The sequence below is a fragment of the Dermacentor silvarum genome, chromosome 1 (assembly GCF_013339745.2).
Source record: "Dermacentor silvarum isolate Dsil-2018 chromosome 1, BIME_Dsil_1.4, whole genome shotgun sequence".
Lineage (NCBI taxonomy): Eukaryota > Metazoa > Arthropoda > Arachnida > Ixodida > Ixodidae > Dermacentor > Dermacentor silvarum.
The window spans coordinates 352,561,482-352,582,423 of NC_051154.1; the positions used below are offsets into that span (position 1 = coordinate 352,561,482).

Here is a 20,942-nt window from a genome sequence, read left to right on the forward strand (position 1 = left end):
GGCGGCGCCGGTGGAACCGAACTCTGTCGGCAACGGCGCTCCGAGAAGCGGCGTCATCATCACCGTGCTCCGGCCGTCCCTCTACGTTCCGTCCCTCTACGTTCCGTCCCTCTACCGCTGTAACGTCCCCGCTGCCGTACGTAGCGGGCCACTACTTACTCCGCTGTTCAACAGGGCCGTATAAATGAGACTTCGTGTCGGTTTTTCTTCGAACCTTTTCATTGGTTCCTTCCTTCATCGCCATCACTTCACTTTGCGCCATGCATGCCTCTTTCCCTCCCCCCCCCCTCTCCTTTTTCACACGCGCATGTACTTTCTTGTTATTTTTCTGCTTTAGCTGTCCTTCTGTCCGGGGGGCCTAGCGTCCGGGGGCCTGACGAGTGCGTTAAGCCGCGGCACCGAGCTCATCCCCGCGGACCGACCACTTGAACGCAAATGCACGCGCAAACATCGTCCCGTATGCGAGCGAGTATCCCGCACGAATGCGAGAACACACACGCGCGCGCGAACATAAGTGGCCGCCGAGACACCCAGTGAAGCGGACCTCCTCTCGCTCGTCCACTTCGCATCCGACGGGTATCCGCAAAAGCTGCATGCATCCCGATACGTCCGAGTCTCGTTAACCGAGAGCACTGTTCTTTGCCCACTCCTTCCTTCCTTCCCTATTCTCCGACGTGCGCGCTCTCCTGGCGCATCCTGTCTCGGGTTTCGCCAAGTCACGCTACCCCTACACGCGTTACCAGCTTTTGCGGACGTTTCTACTTTCATCTCTCCCTCCCTCTTTCAACCTATCTGCCGAAAAACCTTACGGTTGAAGGGTACGCCACCTTCTCGGGTTACCCGTGCAGGAGGCTACTCTGCGCGTGTAAATTGGCCCGACTAGCGCGTTGACGTCATTGTTGATCGACGGTGCGATCGCAGCCGTTTACCCTCTTCGGGGCTCTCTATATACGTACCGCCCTCAAAAGCGCCCTTATGTTCACACTTCGTCGTAAGGTCTTCTCTAACGTGAGATCGCTCCGCCTTTCCACCTACGTTTAGCCCCGTATGCGAAAGCCTCTCGACTATACGCGTGAATAGGGCGCACAGCGGCTCCCACGCGATTATGTCGGAGGCAGCTGCCTTTAAAGAGCCTTAAAAGGCGACTCTACGCATGCAAGCAGCACGTTTTCTACGACGGCAATGAAATATATCTAAGTTTTTATGTGTTTGATGAGGACAGCACCATCTTTTCTGTTTGTTGAAGGATCTGTGAGGCGAAGTCACTGCGCGGCAACAGTCGATGTCGAAGGGCAGCAAGCGGCGCAAAAAGACGAGAACGCGGTGGCTGTCCTCGTCCTTTCTTGCTGCCTGTTGCGTTTCGACATGGTCGGTGAAGCAGCTCAAAACAAGCTTCTGTGAAAGTTCAGTTCGTCAAGAATTGGAGCATGATTCTGGGGAAACTGTTAAGGCATCCAGAGTTACTATACCGTCACTGATCGGTATGTCACATCCGGACATCTCCAGTGGATCCTCGCATGCGCTCAATATGTATTACCAACTATCCCGATATTACGAACTAGCCCCTTGCAAAGTGAAAGAAGAAATTGTTTAAATACCATGGTAGAATGTTGTAGGCAGCATTTTTATGCTTGTAGAGTAAGTGAGTTTCCTGATGTTTCTTCTCGTAAAAAAAAAAAAAAAGATATGATTTTTTTTTTGAAGCCCAGAGATGAAGGTGCAACGTCATGTGCTAATGTGGCATTATGATGATACATTCCCGATTTCCATGCATGTCAACTTGCCGTATTCGAAATGTCGCACAATGGCTTAGATCAAATTATTGACAATTTTCACGAAAGCTGACGGCAAGAATACACTTAAATCTCTTCCATACAGTTCATAGGCACTCGACCTTATATCTGGGATGAATACCTTACGTAATCACTTCTGAGTTATTTTGAAATGGAACATTGTGCATTAATGACAAACACCACATTTTGAAAAGGATTGAAAGCAATATGAATTGTGTGTACCTCAAGCGGTCGCACGAGAATGTTCGCTTACTCGTGGGCGCTTTAGCCCAGTTTTCTTACTTCGGCGTCGGATTGAAAGACGCCCAGGGGTGAGACAACAAACAGCGACATATGCACTCCGTATTGTAATACCACGGCGGCGGCTGCGTCAGCAAGATTAAAACGCGCGTTGCTTTCTCATCTTTAACCAGCCACAATAACGCGGCCACGGGATTTCTCATCTCTTCTTTGGCACAATTCAGCAATCCTGCTCAACCGCGAAAACCCAGAACCATGGAGCCACTGCCACGGGTTTCTATATAGACTATTGTCGACAACACGCTTCATATATTTCATAGCGTTTCTGAGCGTTATACAGACTGAATTGTGGCGTGTGAGCCGATGACAAGATGCGCAGAACTGTTGACATGCGCTGAATGCGAGAAATAGAACGTTGACCAAGAAACAAGCCTTTGCCGCCAGGCATAAGTGATATTGTCACGAGCGGCGATCCTGTGGTCGGTGCTTGGACGATGACGACGACGACGGGTGGTTTTTCTGGTGTGCACGCGCTCCCCTGAACGATTGCTGCAGCGTTGTGCGCCTTACCCTGTAAATATATCCATTCTATATATATTCTCCCCGTAACATCTTTGGTGGACGTGCGGGGTACGCTCGCTACAACACCGGGAACTGGATCTTCGCAGCGGACGGCGCGTTGCTGCCACCACAATGACCGACCAAGCGACCCAGTGTGACCAAGACCCGTCACCGGTCATTCTCTTGCACCCTCGTGATCCCGGGACATTCAACGGCACCAGCGGCGTGGACGTCGATGCATGGCTGGCAATGTATGAGCGCGTCAGCCGCACTAACAAGTGGGACCCGACCATAATGCTGGCGAATCTCATCTTCTATTTGCGGGGCACTGCGCTACTCTGGTTCGAGACGCATGAGGCAGATCTGACGAGTTGGGACGTCTGTAAGCAGAAATTACGCGATCTATTTGGGAGACCTATCGCACGACAACTAGCGGCCAAGCAGGAGCTCGCAGTTCGTGCTCAGACGTCTACGGAGCCGTACATCTCGTATATTCAGGACGTGTTGTCTCTGTGCAACAAGGTCGACAAGGACATGCCTGAAGTGGACAAAGTGGGCCACGTACTGAAAGGCATAGCCGACGACGCATTCAATCTGCTACTGTGTAAGAACTGCTCAACGGTGGAGTCGGTCATCGCTGAATGTCGTCGTTTTGAGCTGGCCAAAAGTCAACGTATCACTCACCGCTTCGACCGACTTCCTAATACGGCTGCCACGTCCTCCTGCGAAGGTTTAGCCACGCTTCGGCAAGCGCAAGCTCCAGAAAACGTCACCAGGATCGTCCGTCGAGAACTCGAGGCCATGGCACCCGTTACACCTCATGACGGTATGCAAAGCAACAACCTGGCTCCGATTTCGCTAATTCAGGCCGTGGTTCGCCAAGAGGTCGCGAATATGGGCATTTTACCCACCTTTGATAACGGTCATACTGCTACCAACCCGGTCGCCCCTGTCGTCGCTGCTGCAAGACCGAACACGACCTTCAGGCCACGTTATCGAAATCCAGCCGATTGGCGCACACCTGATGACCGGCCCATCTGCTTCACGTGCTCTAGGATTGGACACATCGCCCGCCATTGCCGCAGCCGCTGGCCCACGTCCTATCGCCCAAACACTTACAATCGCCCGGACCATGCACCATATGCCCCGTCGTTCCGTCCTGAGGCCTCGAGTGCTGAACGTCCTCCTAGGGAAAACCGGATCAGCCGCTCACCATCGCCCCAGCGCCGTCAGTCCCGCTCGCCCCAACCTCGCCGCTCTCGGTCTCCCTTTGGCCACCTCTCGGAAAACTAGCCAGTGCAGCCCCCGGAGGTGACGCTGCATTTACGACCCGGCCTGAAAATCCTCTGATTGTCCCTTATACCCGATGCAACCTTCTTGAAGTTCTGGTTGATGGTGTGGCAGTTACCGCTCTTGTTGATACCGGCGCACAAATTTCTGTAATGAGCTCGAGCCTCCGGCGCCGCCTCCAGAAAGTCCTGACGCCCGCGACTTCACCTACCGTCCGAGTAGCCGACGGGAGTACACCTGCCGTACTTGGAATGTGCACTGCACGCATCACTATTTCTGGTCGCCACACATCTGTTCTTTTTGCTGTTCTAGAACAGTGCCCCCATGACCTCATCTTGGGAATCGACTTTCTGTCCACTCACGCTGCCCTTATCGACTGCTCCGCGGGCCTTCTCCGGCTAGAACTTCCTTCGTGCCCCGACAACGTTGATGCCGGCCCACCCCGGCTACGCTCCGTCGAGTTTCTTCGACTGCCTCCGCAAGCCGCAATATACGTCCAGCTGTCAGCCTTTCCGCCCCTACCCGACGGCGACTACGTTGCCTGCCCTATTCCTGAGGTCGCCATGACACGCAACGTCGCGCTACCCTATACGGTGGTGACAGTTAGAAACAACGGCACCGCCTTTCCCATCCTCAATTTTGGCTACTCGACGCAAGTTCTTCCTCGCGGCATATCACTCGCTCATCTGACCCCATTGGCCGGCCACACGGTTTCTGCCTTGACCACAGAACCTCCACCGGATTTTTCACCGCCGTCGTCGCAGTCAGGTTCGTCCTGCGACCACTTCGCCCGCATGATATCAGGAGACCTCGCTCCGGCACAGTCCGCTGCCCTTCGCCGCGTGCTGGTTTCCTACCAGGATATCTTTGACTTTGGCGACCGTCCTTTGGGCCAGACTTCCGTCGTCACCCACCGCATTCATACCGGCGATGCGAGTCCTATTCACCGACGGCCTTACCGTGTGTCAGCTCCGGAGCGTGCTGTCATCCAACAGGAAGTGGAGAAAATGCTGGGCAAAGGCATAATTGAACCCTCATGCAGTCCTTGGGCCTCTCCCGTCGTACTCGTGAAAAAGAAGGACAATAGCTGGAGATTCTGTGTAGACTACCGCCACCTTAACCAGATTACCAAGAAGGATGTGTATCCTCTCCCGCGTATTGATGACGCGCTGGACTGCTTGCATGGCGCCAGATATTTCTCTTCCATCGACCTGCGCTCAGGATACTGGCAAATCGCTGTGGACGACCAAGACCGCGAGAAGACCGCCTTCGTGACTCCTGATGGCCTCTATCAATTTAAAGTGATGCCTTTTGGCCTATGTAACGCCCCTGCTACTTTCGAGCGCATGATGGACTCTCTTCTTCGAGGCATCAAGTGGTCCATATGCCTTTGCTACCTGGACGATGTTATCGTTTTTTCGACTACGTTTGAGAGCCATCTCACTCGCCTGTCCACCGTCCTTGATGTTTTTCGCCGCGCTCGTCTTCAGCTTAACTCGTCGAAATGTCGCTTTGGGCACCGTCAAATCTGCGTTCTCGGCCACCTTGTTGACGCTGCAGGCGTGCAGCCAGACCCTGACAAAGTCCGCGCGGTTAGTCAGTTCCCTACTCCACGGTCGGCCAAGGATGTCCGCAGTTTTCTTGGCCTGTGTTCATACTTCCGTCGTTTTGTCCAGAACTTCGCGGAAGTGGCCCGCCCTCTAACTGGCCTACTCAAGAAGGACGTCGTTTTCACTTGGGGTCGTGACCAAGCGGACGCCTTTTCATCGCTCGTTGCCATCCTAACGAACTCACCTGTTCTAGCACATTTCGACCCGTCAGCCAGCACGGACGTTCGTACCGACGCCAGTGGCCACGGTATAGGCGCCGTCCTTGCACAACAGCAGCACGGCCTCCACCGCGTGGTCGCCTATGCAAGCCGCCTTCTGTCGCCATCGGAGCAAAATTACTCTATCACAGAACGCGAGTGCTTAGCACTCGTCTGGGCCATCGCAAAATTCCGTCCGTACCTGTATGGCAGGCACTTTTCAGTTATTACAGACCACCATGCGCTTTGCTGGCTCTCCTCGCTCAAGGATCCCACTGGTCGCCTTGGCCGTTGGGCACTCCGCTTGCAAGAGTACTCATTTTCTGTTTTCTACAAATCTGGACGGCTTCACCAAGACGCTGACTGCTTGTCACGATACCCGGTCGATCCCCCTGATACACTGGAAGATGAATCTGACACCTTTGTTCTGGCCATTACAGACTTCGCCCACATAGCTGACGAACAGCGCCGCGACTCATCTTTGCGGCCTATTATAGACGGTCTCAACTCGCCACACCCTGACCCTTCCCTACGGATGTTTGCGCTCCACAATGACACCTTACACCGCTACAACGCCCGGCCTGACGGCGCTGAGCTCTTGCTTGTTGTCCCCGCGCATCTTCGCTCTACTGTTTTGCGCCAGCTTCACGATGCACCGACGGCCGGACACCTAGGCGTGTCACGCACGTATGATCGCATCCGTAGGCGCTTCTTTTGGCCTGGTCTCTACCGTTCTGTGCGACAGTACGTTGCGGCTTGTGACCACTGCCAGCGACGCAAGACTCCTGCCCTACTGCCTGCTGGCAGCCTTCAGCCCCTCGACATCCCTGATGAACCATTTTTCCGGGTGGGACTCGATCTTCTAGGGCCTTTTCCCATGTCAACCACTGGCAATAGATGGGTTGCAGTCGCTACTGACTACGCAACGCGGTACGCTGTTACACGAGCACTTCCCACCAGCTGTGCTACTGATGTAGCCGATTTCCTTCTTCACGACGTCATCCTGCGCCACGGTGCTCCTCGTCAGTTAATCACGGACCGCGGCCGCTGCTTCCTGTCTAAAGTGGTCGACGACATTCTTCGTTCTTGCAAGACCAATCACAAGTTCACCACTGCGTACCATCCACAGACAAACGGCCTTACTGAACGCCTCAACCGTACTCTCACAGATATGCTTGCTATGTACGTGTCTGAGGACCACCGAGACTGGGACATTAACTTGCCTTTTGTGACCTTCGCCTACAACTCTTCTCGTCACGACACAGCTGGCTATTCACCTTTTTATCTACTGTTTGGCTACGACCCACCATTACCTATGGACACCATACTTCATGCTCACGCAGACACATCCTCTGCCTATGCTCGTGATGCTCTTGCCCGTGCTGACATCGCCCGTCAGGTTGCCCGCGATCGCTTGTCGGCTTCACAGGTCAAACAAAAATGTCTCTATGACCGCCGACACCGGGAGGTGAACTTCCCTCCAGGATCGCTCGTCTTGCTGTGGTTCCCGTCACGTCGCGTTGGCCTATGCGAAAAACTTCTCTCCCGTTATGCTGGCCCTTACCGCGTCGTACGCAAAGTCACTAATGTGACCTATGAAATCGCTCCGCTAAATCCTACGTCGGCCTCTGCAACAATCGCGAGTGACATAGTCCATGTCTCGCGTCTAAAACCGTACCACTCTCAGCCCGGGCCCTAATTGCACCGGGACGGTGCTTCTGCCGCCGGCGGGTAATGTCACGAGCGGCGATCCTGTGGTCGGTGCTTGGACGATGACGACGACGACGGGTGGTTTTTCTGGTGTGCACGCGCTCCCCTGAACGATTGCTGCAGCGTTGTGCGCCTTACCCTGTAAATATATCCATTCTATTTATATTCTCCCCGTAACAATATGTATATCTGACCCTATTTTGCTACGTCAATTTTATCAGGGTGACAACGACATTATAAATATGAACCATATACATATCAACCATATAGGACATCTCTTCTAAGGGTCCATTTAAACGGTTCCTTCATTGTTGGTTAGCACAGGCGTAGATCGCTTCTGAGGCAGCCGTTGTATTCTGGAACCTTCTAGAGAGAGAGGACGTCGCGTGTACAGGTGAAGATGAGGACAGTTATGAGTGGTGCTTGAATGGTGCTCACAATGCAGACAAGTAAATGCGTTATGTTCTTCAGCGCAGCTTTACTCCTAGAGAATTGACTTCTTATATGACTGTTGTGTTTGAACATTAGTAACATTAAGCTGACATTTACTACTACTTTCATGTTGACGTTTCCTACGTTTTCTTTTCTCAGCCGCTTTTCAAGCAAGTGCCGTAGTGGGGCCGGCCACAGGATTTGTCGTCAACGGGCACTTCTTGAAATACTACGTCGATCAAGGCGTCAATCCAGAACTGTAAGAACGTCATTCGAAACCAACTACACATAGCTGAAAATAACTATTACCGGATATCCACGGTAAACAGCCACGTGCATTTGAAACTTTTCGCAGGCTGGGCCTGACACGCGACAGTACCGCATGGGTCGGAGCCTGGTGGCTGTGCTTTCTCTACGCAGGGCTCATGTGCTTTGCTGTCGCCTTGCCCGTTAGTTTTCTACCCGCAGAGCTGCCAGGTGAGGCTTAAAAAAAAAAGAAAACGTAGAAAGATGTGAAGCGAACGATGGAGTTGGGTCTCTGTGTCCGTAATCGGTATACGTATATGACACAATTAATCTGACGTTCAGGCCCGATGCCCTTGTATACGCAGCGCCCAGGAACCAAATTTCGAATTAAATATGCATGGAAGTCTTGCGAAGACAGTTCAAGTGGTGCGAAATTACGTCCTTGGTTGGTTGTTTGTGCAGAAAGATTTGCGAATAAGCTGCGTTCAAGTGTTATTTAACACTTACAAAGCCAAGCACGCCGTAGTGCGCTCAAACCAAGAAAAGTGCGCGGCAACGTGCCGCGCACAGATGCTGTCAGACTTGCACTTCTTACAACATCGTTTAGAAGTTTGGGTTAGTTAAACACAAACACGCATATTCTGACGAAGTCCCTCGTAATGCACAGTTCCGATGTACTGCAATCGGCAAACTTATCACCTTGTCTAGACTGTTCGCGCCGTGTTCTATTAAACTAACTCCTTCGCAGACCACGCTGTCGTCATGGCAGAAAAGAAGCTTGAAGATCAAGACAAGCCCCTCAGCCAAAACGAGGGAAACCTACGGGCGACCGTGCTGCACTTGCTCAGCATAAAGCCCTTCGTCCTTGTTTGCTTTGCTGGGTCCGCCGAGCGTAAGTATATTCCTGAATGAAAGGCCTGGCTTACATAACAGCACGTGACAGTGTTTATTTCTATGTCGAGCTTTCTGGAACATTAATGCTAAAAACAATGAAATAAATGAATTGACGGACTTCAGCGATTATTTCTACTCTTAGCTAATTTACTGCGAGAGTAGCATGCTGTCATAGCGGACAGAATTATCGGCTACAGAACAGCTTCTTTGCAATGCACACGACGTCGTGCACGTCAGCTACAGTATTACCTGTTGTGGCTTCCAAAATACGCGCACAGACGTCACCACGCTGAGCCTGTGTGGGTATTGTGAGCGAAGTAACTGACAAGCCGTAACGGTCAGAAGCATTTATTCTGACGGTCAGAACATGGAGCTGTTCCGGTGACGGCTCTTTTCGTCTTTCTTTTCGGCTAAATCAACTTTGTGGGCCTCCGGAGAAACGTGTTGCAAGGCGTCTTTAATATGCAGACGCTCGAAGTTTGGTATCTTCCTGGAAAAACTTCCTTCAACATGCAGATTTTCCAAAAGGCTCTTGGATGTCGCACTCCAAGTAAGACGATGTCACATTTCTTCAGTTCCTGGTGATATTTCTTAGCAGACTTCATTAAAGCACTTTTATTTCTTTCGTGTACTCGGAGTGCAATTTTTTTCCACCATGCTTTAGTAACTTCACGTACTCTACATGTTTAAGGTTGTCGTCCCATTTTTCACTGATGTCTCCTCCCAACTTTCTCTTTCTGCCAATCAGGTCCACGGGAGTTAATGAAGTAGGTTCTATAGGTTAATCGTAAACGTATATGAACAGTCATTTATTCATGATACCTTATACTTCATATATTAAGTATTCAATTCTCTTCAATATTCAGTAAACATAGACTAATCATTTTTCGCAGATGCGACCTGAAACTATGGATGAGCCTATCATAAACACCACCCCACCACGGCGTGTTTTCCGGAATAAATTTCTACTTAAGATTGAGAATGGCAATTAAATCTTCAGTTATCTAGCGGTGTATTGTAGTCCTGACCACATTCAATTTCTTGGCAGTTTTCTTGAAAGTCTTGTCGTTCTCGCTTTAGATTACTGAGTACATTCCTCCCTTTCGAACTACGAAGCATCGAAAAACTTGCAGAAAGCTTTCTGTTGAAGCGTCTATAAGTTTCCAAATGCATTGATTTTGTGGCGGCGCATGTAAATATTGCTGCATAAACTTTGAAATCGTCTTCGTTTGTTGTAGTTGCTCGCAGAGGACAGGTGTAATCTAGGCCAACTATTTCAAATGGTGCGGTCTTCGTCACTCGATCAGCAGGAAGAGGATGTATGTACGGCTTGTTGCAACGCTCTGGAATTGTATCATATGCACGCAACCCACTGTCTTATTAATTCTTTCACTTCTTGTCGTCCTCTGATTACCCAATATCTGGTTCTTATAGAGTCAGTGTATCATGCACTCCGCAGTGAAAACTTTGCCCGTGTACGTGTCGAACTAATAGTGTCGCTAAGTGATTTCTTCCAGTAATATGATCGGGCGCGGCTCGTGAAATGTCATATGTGACTCCTGAAGGCGTTCTTTCAATCTCAATATGCCCCCTTTTTCTTGAAACACTTGGCATTCGCGTATTGCCTGCACATTCTCTTGCTTGTTGAATTTTTTGAATTCTTTTGTAAGATTCACATTTTGTCCTTGACGAATAAGACTGGTCGCCGTGGCAAACTGCGCCTGGCGATGACGTCCCCGTGCGTTGCCTAGCAATGCCCTCGCACAGCTGGTGCGAAGTGTTGCTAGGCGACACACGTGACGTCATCACTCGGAGAAGTTACCACCCTGGTTGCTGTACCCTGGTTACCGTCGCCACAACGCGAGGCGCGGCCGACGTATCCGGCGTTCGTCGGCGTGCCCCGGCTGCAGCCGGCGTCGAGATGCGACATGCTGCATTTCGCGCCGGCTTCGTCACCCAGAATGGGCTGCATCCGCGTCTCGTCGAGCAAAATGGGCTAGTGGATAGCTGTGATTGACAAACGCCGGATATGTCGGCCCCGCCTCGCGCCTGACGATACAGGGTGTTTCATTTTAGCTGCACCAAATTTTTAAACATTGCCTGTGGCAGATAGCACAGTTATAATCCTTGACCTAAACTAATCGATGAGGCGGCCATTATTACTTCCACGAGAAATCAGAACGCCTAATTGAGTAATTAACATAATTACGATATTCAACTCTTTAATTAATGATTTTACGGCACATCTTTCAATCTACGAATTATAGCCTCTGAGTTCGCAAGGCGTATCCACTTGGAACGAATTCTCAGGACTGAACCAGTTTCGAGATATTAATTTTCAAAGTGTCCGACGAAATGTATGGGCGTTCCAGTTAACTTTTTGAGGAAAACGCTGTTTTATGCATTGAAGCACAAAGTTAACTGGAACTCCCATGTATTTCGTCGGACACTTTGAAAATTAATATCTCGAAACTGGTGCAGTCCTGAGAATTCGTTTCAAGTGGATACGCCTTGCGAACTCAGCGGCTATAATTCGTAGATTGAAAGATGTGCCGTAAAACAAATAAAAAAGACAATTAGCGTAATTATGTTAATTACTCAATTCGGCGTTTTTATTTCTCGTGGAAGTAATGGCCGCCTCATCGATTAGTTTAGATCAAGGATTACAATTGTGCTATCTGCCACAGGCAATTTTAAAAAATTTGGTGCAGCTAAAATGAAACACCCTGTAGAGTGCCGCGCTTTCGTTGGCGTGGCGTCCTCATGCCGAGCGCGCTCGCGCGTCAATGCTACATCGGAATATAAAGTGGCCTTCAGAAGACTGTGCGCCGACTCCGAGTATCGTCCCGATCGGCTAAGTTTGGCTAAGAACCAGGCAAGCCAAACCAAGTTAAGCAAATGAAAGCAAGGACGAAGCTAAGAACCAGCAAAGTCAAACCAAGTTAAGCAAAGTTAAAGCTAAGAACTAGCCAAGGAAATCCAAGTTAAGCAAAGTTAAAGCTAGGGAAGGGCCACCAGCTTCGCTGTTTGCCAGTGTTCGCACCACTTAGTGTGAAGCTGCCCCTATTTTTTTTCTTGCAGTCTTTGTTCAACGAAAGCTTCACGCTTTTACGGTTTTCTTATCCAGTTCAGTGCAATTGTAGCATGGGTCCAAAACTTGCTCACTTTCTTGTTTTAGATTACCCTTGATCAAACTCCACATTCTCAGACGTTGTTGCTCCCGGAAGTTCTAATTTTACGAGACTAACGGTCTTCATTAGATCTACTCTATTCTTTGCCAGAATCAGCGCTGTTTCTGTGTCTCCACTTCCATTGACAGTCCCCTGTATGCAGCATTTTTCCTTGCCCAAAGTAATGTTTCACCAACCAGCCCAAGGAGTCACCCTGTTGCATTGCCATACGCCACCGGGCTAGCAACGGAGAAAATATGTATGTCAGTGCTTATGTACTGCTTCTTGTTGTCGATGTCCTAAGTATTTCGATAGTCTCATTTTTTCCCATTTCCTCTATCCGCTTTCTGCGTATATGATTATCTTCGTCTGGTAGAGAGTCGTCCTAAGAAATTCCGGGTTTCCATAACCGTTCAATACCGCTTTTAGCTCTTTGTCTGAATAGAGTTAGAAATCCCAGTGGAGTAAATATCCTGGCGCTGGCTTGAAGTATTGTTAGTTTTGTCAGCCTTTAACTTAAGCCACTCGTCCACTTTTTTATGGGATGACGTTCGCCTCTGCGCATTCGCGGCGCCGGCCGTGCGGAAAAAAAAATAACCAGAAAGCTTGCCTTCGCATCCGCGACTCCACGGTAATGCTTCTAGCGGATAGAATGAATTCCATTTACGCTGCGTACGTATATGCTGCCTCTGAAACCATGATGCGTTCAAGGCGTCCGTCGTTTAACAAAAGGCTCGGCATAATTTGTGTGTGTGCATGTGCATGTGCGTTGCGTGTGTGTGTCTGTTCGCTGAGTACAGGTTCCAACTCGTTGGATCTGCTGCCATTTTTTTTCTGCAGTGATGGTCGCAAGCGGCCTGTCTTCATTTCTGGTGAAGATGCTTCAGGCGCAGTTTAGCATGACCGCGTCGACAGCTTCAATGATTATGGGTACGTGTGCTGATTTTAATTATGGCCAGTAAAGGATGGTGTGAAAGACAGCCACTATTTTCATTCTCCAAGATAACGAGAACGACAATGATTAGAAAGGTCAATTTTTTTTGCAGGCGGACAGTAGAACTTTTAACCCTGTATTCCTGCATGCACTGGCCAACACTGTCGTTTATTTCGACAAACTGACACGGGAAGCTTAACTACCTTTTATTGTATTGCGCCCCCTCGAGTAGGGTTTCAGTGCTAAGGGAAATGCGTTTGTGTTTAGTAAATCTTATTTAATGTAGCTGTCAAAAGACTGAGGTTGCTTCGAGTCGCTTGATGCTTAAGTATGCGTTAATGTTTACAATATGACGATATGTTCGTTTTACTATAATCAGCATCACCAATCTTAAGAATCAAGTTTGATTAACACGGTGGCACTGTACGTGAAAAATGCTTTAAATGCCATACTGGTTCTTTCTATAACAGCCTTACTTAATAAAATGTAACCCAAAGTCGAATAGTTAGCACTCAGCTGCGTCTGCCACAGATGTGCACGCGCTTATGAAGTCGGCATTTTCAAAGATTGCATGATGACGTCGTAAGAAAAAAAAATCACAGCATATCCACGAGGTGAATGATGATGATGGGGAGCTCCGGAGGGATCATCGGTAAACCGTGAATACTCCGAGTAATTCGCCCAGTATATGATCATGCAAGTAAACGCGTGAGAAACAGTGTGTGTATATATACAATACGTTTTATTTTCTTAGACGCTTCTTCTTAGATGCTTGGTTTGCGGAGTCCCTACATTACCACGGCTTTGTGGTCCGTGAAATGAAGGGATAACGGTTGGATAACGCCGCTGCTTCGCGTTCGCGAACGCCTGAGTCTTCGCGCCGCAGCCGTGCCGCTTCTGCCTCTCGTTCTCGCACTACGGGGTCTTCGCGCCGCCGCCGCGCTGCCTGTTGTGAAGCCGCGGCCTCGCGGGCTCTCACCGCGGGATTCCGCCTGCGAGCGCGCACCTCCGCCGCCTTCCGCGCTTTCCGCTCCGCAGCCTCGTCTTCCATCCGGCGACTCCGAGCGAAAGAGAAAGCGCGCCAAGAGCGAGCACCCTTTATTATAACACCCCTAGCGGTAACCCGTCGCACTACATTGTAGATTTTCTCATCAACTATACGAAAAACTAGCGCCATCTAGTGACATTATATACACTTAAATATAGAAAGATCGACACTTACGCCATCTAGTGAGCACTTCATAAAACTACAGGTGGCTACATACTACATCGGAGGAAGGACAGCTTCGCCCCTAAAATTGGCTGTCACAGGCCCCGCGGCATCCATATTGTTGTTCGTATAGATACCGGTGCTTGCTACAACTGCACGAATCGACGTTCTTTATTTCTTGAAAACTCAATTAAACAAGTTGTGCATAGTCCTCAACTTGTAGGAAGGCTAATGAAAAAGCCAGTTTGCGGCCGTCTGAATGTCTATAAAGGAAATGTGTGCGGATTTCCCGGATGCAGTAGGAAAATTCATTTTTAAGCCTATGAGAAATTCATTAGCTAAACAGCGCTCTTGTTGCCTGTCAGTCGTTCCAGAAAGAAATCGCACTAGAAAGTTTCAGCGTTAAAAAAAGAAATCGCCCTAGATCAGGGTCGCACCGTGCACGTCTTTCCGGGTCAGTCGCTTGAACCAACTGAGCTAACCAGGAGCTATAGCTGATTACAGGGCGAGGGCTAACTAATCGACAGTTCTAAGCTCTCAGTTGTTTTGTTCCTTTGAGCTATGTGTTACTGTCGGGCGAATTAATTGTATAGTGTCAACGTGCACCTCGAATGCGTCCACCGCGTGTGCAGGCTCTGTGACCATACCGACGGCCATGGTGGGCGTCATGCTAGGAGGCGTGGTCATATCTCGCTTCCAGCTGGCCGCCGCGGGCATCGTGCGCCTATGCGTGCTCGTGCTTCTCGTGCCCATCGTACTGGTCACGGTGCTTCTCTTCCACTGCGACAACATCCCCTACCGGAACGTCCAGTACGACGTCGGAGGTGTAAGCGCCGACCACGCCAGCTTGCCCGCCTATGTCTTCCTGCATTATTTATCTTCCCTCGCTTATAATATTCACTCTTAGAAGAAGATATTCATCGTGGGTCTTAGGTACTGATGCCTTCTTAGTAACTGCGATTATTATTGATAGGATTAGGTTAGGTTAGTTCGGGTCAGATAGCGACGGTTACTAGCAAAGCTGCAGTGACTATGCTCCAGTGAAACCGCTACAAGTGGTGTGCAAATTTAGTGAAAAAGTTGATCAGCAGAATTGTAGTGGCGCCCAGCAAGAGTAAGCGTCACTTCCATTATCACAATAAGGGTGCTCATATTCATTTTGAAAACATACCGACCAAGAAGACAGAAAGAAAAATTTGTTTCCGTGTCTGTTGCATCATGTGTATCGTATTTATCACATAATTTCATACTACCTCAGGCGCTTAACAGGAACGCCCAGCTGCGGTGTATCACACCCCACAGACAAGAAGAAACGGTCAAAGGTAACACATGCGTAGCATTGCAGAGACGCTTGTGTACTTAGCCCAAATTAATCCGAAGTCCGCCACGATTACGTGCGCCTCATAATCATGTCGTAGTTTTAGCATGCAAATTCCAGTATTTAATTTTAGCACAAAGCACAACAGAACAAACGGGATTCCACGTGAGAAGTCTTAAATAACGATCGTATATTGGTATTTATAGCCGCGAACATTTAGGCGAACTTCTAGGACTATTGAGCGCCAATGTCTTTTGCATAAATGCACCAACTATTTCACATAAATTTAGTGGCTAACAGTACACACGCATCTGCGTCTCTGGATAATACGAAAGGTTAATTGATCACATTGAAAGACAGCAGTACGATTGTCGTAAAAGAGAGTAGCAGACGTGGTATGGACCAATTATTCTTCGCCAATCTTGCTTCTTTTCGTGCTCTTATTTTATTTTTCTCTGCAGTCCCATTTCTTGTAAAATTATTGTAGCCGCTGAAGTGATCGCCAATTATATGTGCTACGTTGCTAATAATTTAGACTACAAGGACGTCTTTACCCAGCCCAGTGAGACAGCCAAGCACACCTATTTCTTAAAGCATGTAGCCCCTATATTATGTAATCAACATCTATTTCCTTATTAAAAATAAGGAAACTAAAAAAAAGCATGATTTTGAAGTATAGCTTCATGATTTATGCCTCATTTGAAGCATCAAAACCGAACATTAGCGGATAAAGGTTCACACACGCTTCGGGAGCTCAGTGGTAATTGGATTTTGCTGGTACAGTTCGATTCGAAGTCCGATCTGGTGCAGCGCGAAAACGCTCCCCCAGATCCCAACTGGTGGATCTGGTGCATCTGATGGAAAACCCTATAGAATTAATCTGAAGCACTGTACGATGGCGTCTCTGATTTCTTTGCTAGACGAGGGACCTCCCGACGAATCTTTCACGGCGGGCAACCGTTGCTATCTGCCAGTAACAATTCTGGAACGCTGGAGAGCGCTGCTTAGAGCGGAGTAATTTTTGTGACCACGTAAATGACAAAGGGCGCTGTTCGGTAACCGACGACAACGTATAGTTGTGGACGCCGTCTCCCCTGCCTGCAGTACCAGTGTGTCGAGCGTGAACGTCTCTCTGAAGGAGTCGTGCAACAGCCGTTGCGGCTGCACCACGACACGCTTCAATCCCATCTGCGGCCGCGACGGCTACACTACTACTCGCCGTGCTACGCCGGTTGTCTGCGCGAGTATGCCACAGCGAGCAGCAGGGTGCGTGCCACTTTCGCCTTTTAAAAGGCTTTTTTCATGCATATTGTTATGGTGTATGGTCTGACGGGCCATATCAACCAGCGTTGAGCGAAGTTAAGAATACTATCAGTACTGCATGCATCAATAAAGTGTTTGAAGAAGAGATATCTCAGGCTGGAGCGAAAGTTTTTGGTACGGAGACTTGCCTTCGTCAGGGAATGGTAAAAACCTTTGTCGAAACGTTTGCTCCGGCATAATACATTCTTTGTAAGACTGCCTTATGCACTGCCGAACGCTTCGAGTCTCCATCTGCCACGTGAACGTTTGTCTTGTTTGCATGTCTTATGCTATTCGCGGTTCATTAAAGCGTGAACGTAGGGTCGTTTATGTGAATCCGTCTCGAATGGGCCGGATCGGAAGTTGGCATTATTACAGACCCCGAACTTCAGGCTTAGTGACAACCTTTAGGGAACCCTTCTATACATGACGGAGTGCCTGAACGCTCCGGGAGCGACTCCATCTAGAAAGGCGGACAGCTGGTCACAGAAAATTGTACATTGTAAAAATAATGACCAAACTAAGCGCCGCCCACATCCCCCATTGAAATGTGAGCTGTAGGACCTTCCCGTGTGGTAGTTCACAGCTCGAAGCGTGCGGGCCTTATCTATGAGCTATATTTTTCGTTCGTTGCGAGGGCACTCCGTTATTGTGGTTGGGAAGCGCTGGTAAACTGTCCTGAAAATACAGTCGATGACCATTGCATTCCATATCGCTGAAGAACTAGTTGCTACGCTGCCTTTCAGCAGTAGAAAAGCTCAATGACATTGAGGTACATGTATGAGGCCCGGCACACATGTATGAGAGTGGCGCTGGCGCTTCGTTCAAACTGGGGCTGTGCGACTCGTTAAAACGTCTCGATTATAAACGAGGCACCATCATGACATCATTGCTTCAATCAATCAATCAATCAATCAATCAATCAATCAATCAATCAATCAATCAATCAGTTTTTATTACCTTTTTTATGGGAAAAGAGGAGACATGACAAAAAGCTGGAACAGCTTGACGAGGGTCCTACTCCCTTTTACAGCGAACAGCATGTGTAGCAAGCACCATCTTTCCCCCAAAAGAACCTAATAGACGTTTGAAAAATAGTCACAGCTAAAAATATCACAGTAACACAAAAAGTGTCGATAGCATACTTGCAATATCATAAATCAAAGAATAAGTTTACAAAAACACATGAATACTAAACACATGTTATACACTAGGTCGACATACCGTATAGACTCGTGCAAGGGCCGCACCCGTGTAAGGCCCGCACTCCCAACTTGGCAGCCCAAGATTTGGGAAAAAAAATTTCCAACGGAGAAGCATCGCTTTCAGTGCCCCGGATGCCGCGCGCTCATCGGCGAATTTTCGCGGGCTGCGTACTTACGCGTGCCGCTACTAGATGGCGAAAGCCATCTAGTGGTGGCATTTAGTATTTAGAGCCAGCTAGTAGCCGCCCTTACACGAGTCTATACGGTATTGACACACATTTCCATACAAATAACCGCATGCACCTTTATTCAGGTGTACTGATGTTAATGAATTCAGTTGTACTTGTTATTTTAATTAATTGCAGTGTTCATCCTACATAATGATCAGTCATTTTTTCACGAGTATGCATTAAGCAGAAAGGACAGTGTGTAAGTCGAGGATTCCTTGCTGTAATAGGCACAGGGGGGGGGGGGGGGACATGCCCTTTTTTTGTCTTGTTTCCCGGCTAGATAAACGGGCAACACACGCTACACGTTGAATAGATGTCGCATAGAAAAGCCAGTTGTGCTCGGCTGATGCTCGACAGAAGACAAAGAAATGGTTTTTGAGCTGTTAATGATTAAACTGAAGTCATTTGAGAGGAAGTGTACTACAGTGGTATAGTACGAGACTTTACAGTCAAAGAATCGGCTTTGGTTCTACATAAACAATATTTGTATATTGCTTAGTCCGCCAAGAAAACAAACGAACGGAAATCAAGAATGAAGAACCGCGTTGTGAAGTAGCGATTGTAGGCCTTTTCTTTCTTCGTCGAAGTGTATATACCACCGTCGACATACTTTTCAAACTGACGAAAGCTTGCCTAGAACAAACAATACCCCAGAAAAACATAAGAATTCAACCCACCCTCTGTTTAACTAACTGGTCGCATGACGGGGCTGCGTCGGCCGCACCGGCAGGCGTACTCGCAGTGCCTGTGCGTGAACCGCACGGCCTCGGCGCCAGCGCTGGCGCGCACCGGGGACGGAGTCAGCAGCTCGGCCGGAGGCACGAGCCCATTCGGCACTGTGCCAGGCACCACGGTGGAGATCGACGCGGTGCGAAACAAGTGTCCCAACCCGTGCGGTCTGGTCAATGTCTTCATACCCATCCTGGCCGCCATCGTGTTCGCCACCTTCTTCCTCAGCACGCCCGCCGTGGCGGCCATTCTCAGGTGCGCATCCGCCATCAGGTTCAAATGAAATTTTGGGAAAATGGTTCACTTGCTCGATGGCTGGTATATTTGCGCGCGCAAATCGGCCGGAATTGTAAGGGCTATTTCTTTTCTGAGTTTGGTCCCACAGACGTAGTAACATTTTTTAGTTATATATTAAAACGAATCAGAAAGTTGTCCACTGTGGCTCAAAGTTTCAAAAGAATCTGACACGAGCTTCTCAACGAGAAATCCGCAGTAAAAAAATTTGCCCTGTCTGGAGATCGAACCTGTCACAGCACTTTGCTGCGCAGTCGTTCTATGCCAAATGCAGTTGACTGGGAGGCTCGCAGTCTTTAACGTGAGAGCGAGTTAATCGACAACCTGAAACGCATGAACATTGAATAAGCAAACGAACTCAATAGAAATCCGCAGGTTGGAAAGAGCTACATGATGATGTCAGCTTTTCCTTTCATGAAACTTCTTCCATCTTGGGATTTCCGCAGAGACCAAAGAGGACTAGTGACGTAGACATGATTTGGGTTCTCGGCTGTTTAATATGAGAAGGCTGGGGAGGAATGGGCTTGGCGGACGCGGAATCGGATTAGTATGGGAGACAGACTCTGCTTGAAGGATTTCTCGCTTCCTGGCACCATCGCCTCGCAACATTTATTTGCTGTCTCTGCTATTCGCTCACTTGATGGCGTTTTTTACAACTTTAAGTGAGTAACCAAATTTCTGACGAGGGATGATGTCCACCGACTTCTTGAATGCCAACTGCAACGAAAACTAAGCAGGAATGTGAAGAGGGATTTCGCACCACTAAAGCTGGTGAAATGCGTTTAGGGCGCAGTTGCTCGCACTGCGGACAAAAAGAACGAAATAATGAATAACATCCTTTTCGAAAATACTGGCTCTTTGGCCTGTTGTGGGGGGGGGGGGGGGGGGGTTGTGGGAATTCAGGTATGGGAATATACGGAAATGGAGGGGCAAGCATATGACCCATGGTCAGTCAGCTGTCTGCGTGGGCCTCACAGCATGAACAATAACTAAGACTCGTCAAGGAGGCCAGAAACGAGTCGTACTGACAATCTTATCGAGCCCGTCCTACTGGTCGGACCAAGGCCTCGTAGTTGCGAAGTCTAGGTATCTCGCTACGCGCCTTTTCAGAAGGTTCCTAGACAGTCCCAAAATGACACTTGTATGCTCGTATTTTGTGCGTGTGTTGTGTGGAATGCTATAGGCGATGGTTTTCCTTAATAAATCTTAGTTGATTTTCGGCGCTCTGTCTGTCCTCTCCTAAATTGTTCTTGCAATTCTCGCTCTGTTTAAGATTGATATTTGGAGCACGGGAAACAATCAGTTTTCGGATACTAGAGGTAGAGCTGCCCACGTAGCAAGTTTTACGTTTGAAGTACGAGTAGATGTGTAGAAAAGCTTCCCCCAAAATAGAGTTTTAACAGCTCCGTTAGTCGTTCACAAAAAAATGTGGGCCAATCATGCCGGTAGTGCAGAAAGGGTCCAAGCGCAATGGCCATCCCCATACAGGGTGTTAGCTGAAACACCCTGTATATATATATATATAATATTAATATATATATATATATATATAAATATACAGGGTGTTTCAGCTAACA

The 20,942-nt window shown here is 48.7% G+C and overlaps 1 protein-coding gene across 1 annotated transcript; it reads left to right on the forward strand.

Moving 5' to 3' along the window:
- The first annotated feature begins 8,194 nt into the window (after positions 1-8,194).
- Positions 8,195-15,194, forward strand: LOC119444824 (solute carrier organic anion transporter family member 4A1). The gene is made up of 4 exons (XM_037709168.2): positions 8,195-8,310; positions 8,828-8,971; positions 12,984-13,073; positions 14,920-15,194. Exons 1-4 carry the CDS (start codon positions 8,259-8,261, stop codon positions 15,192-15,194), a joined length of 561 nt encoding a protein of 186 aa, XP_037565096.2. The 5' UTR covers positions 8,195-8,258.
- The last annotated feature ends 5,748 nt before the right edge of the window (positions 15,195-20,942 follow it).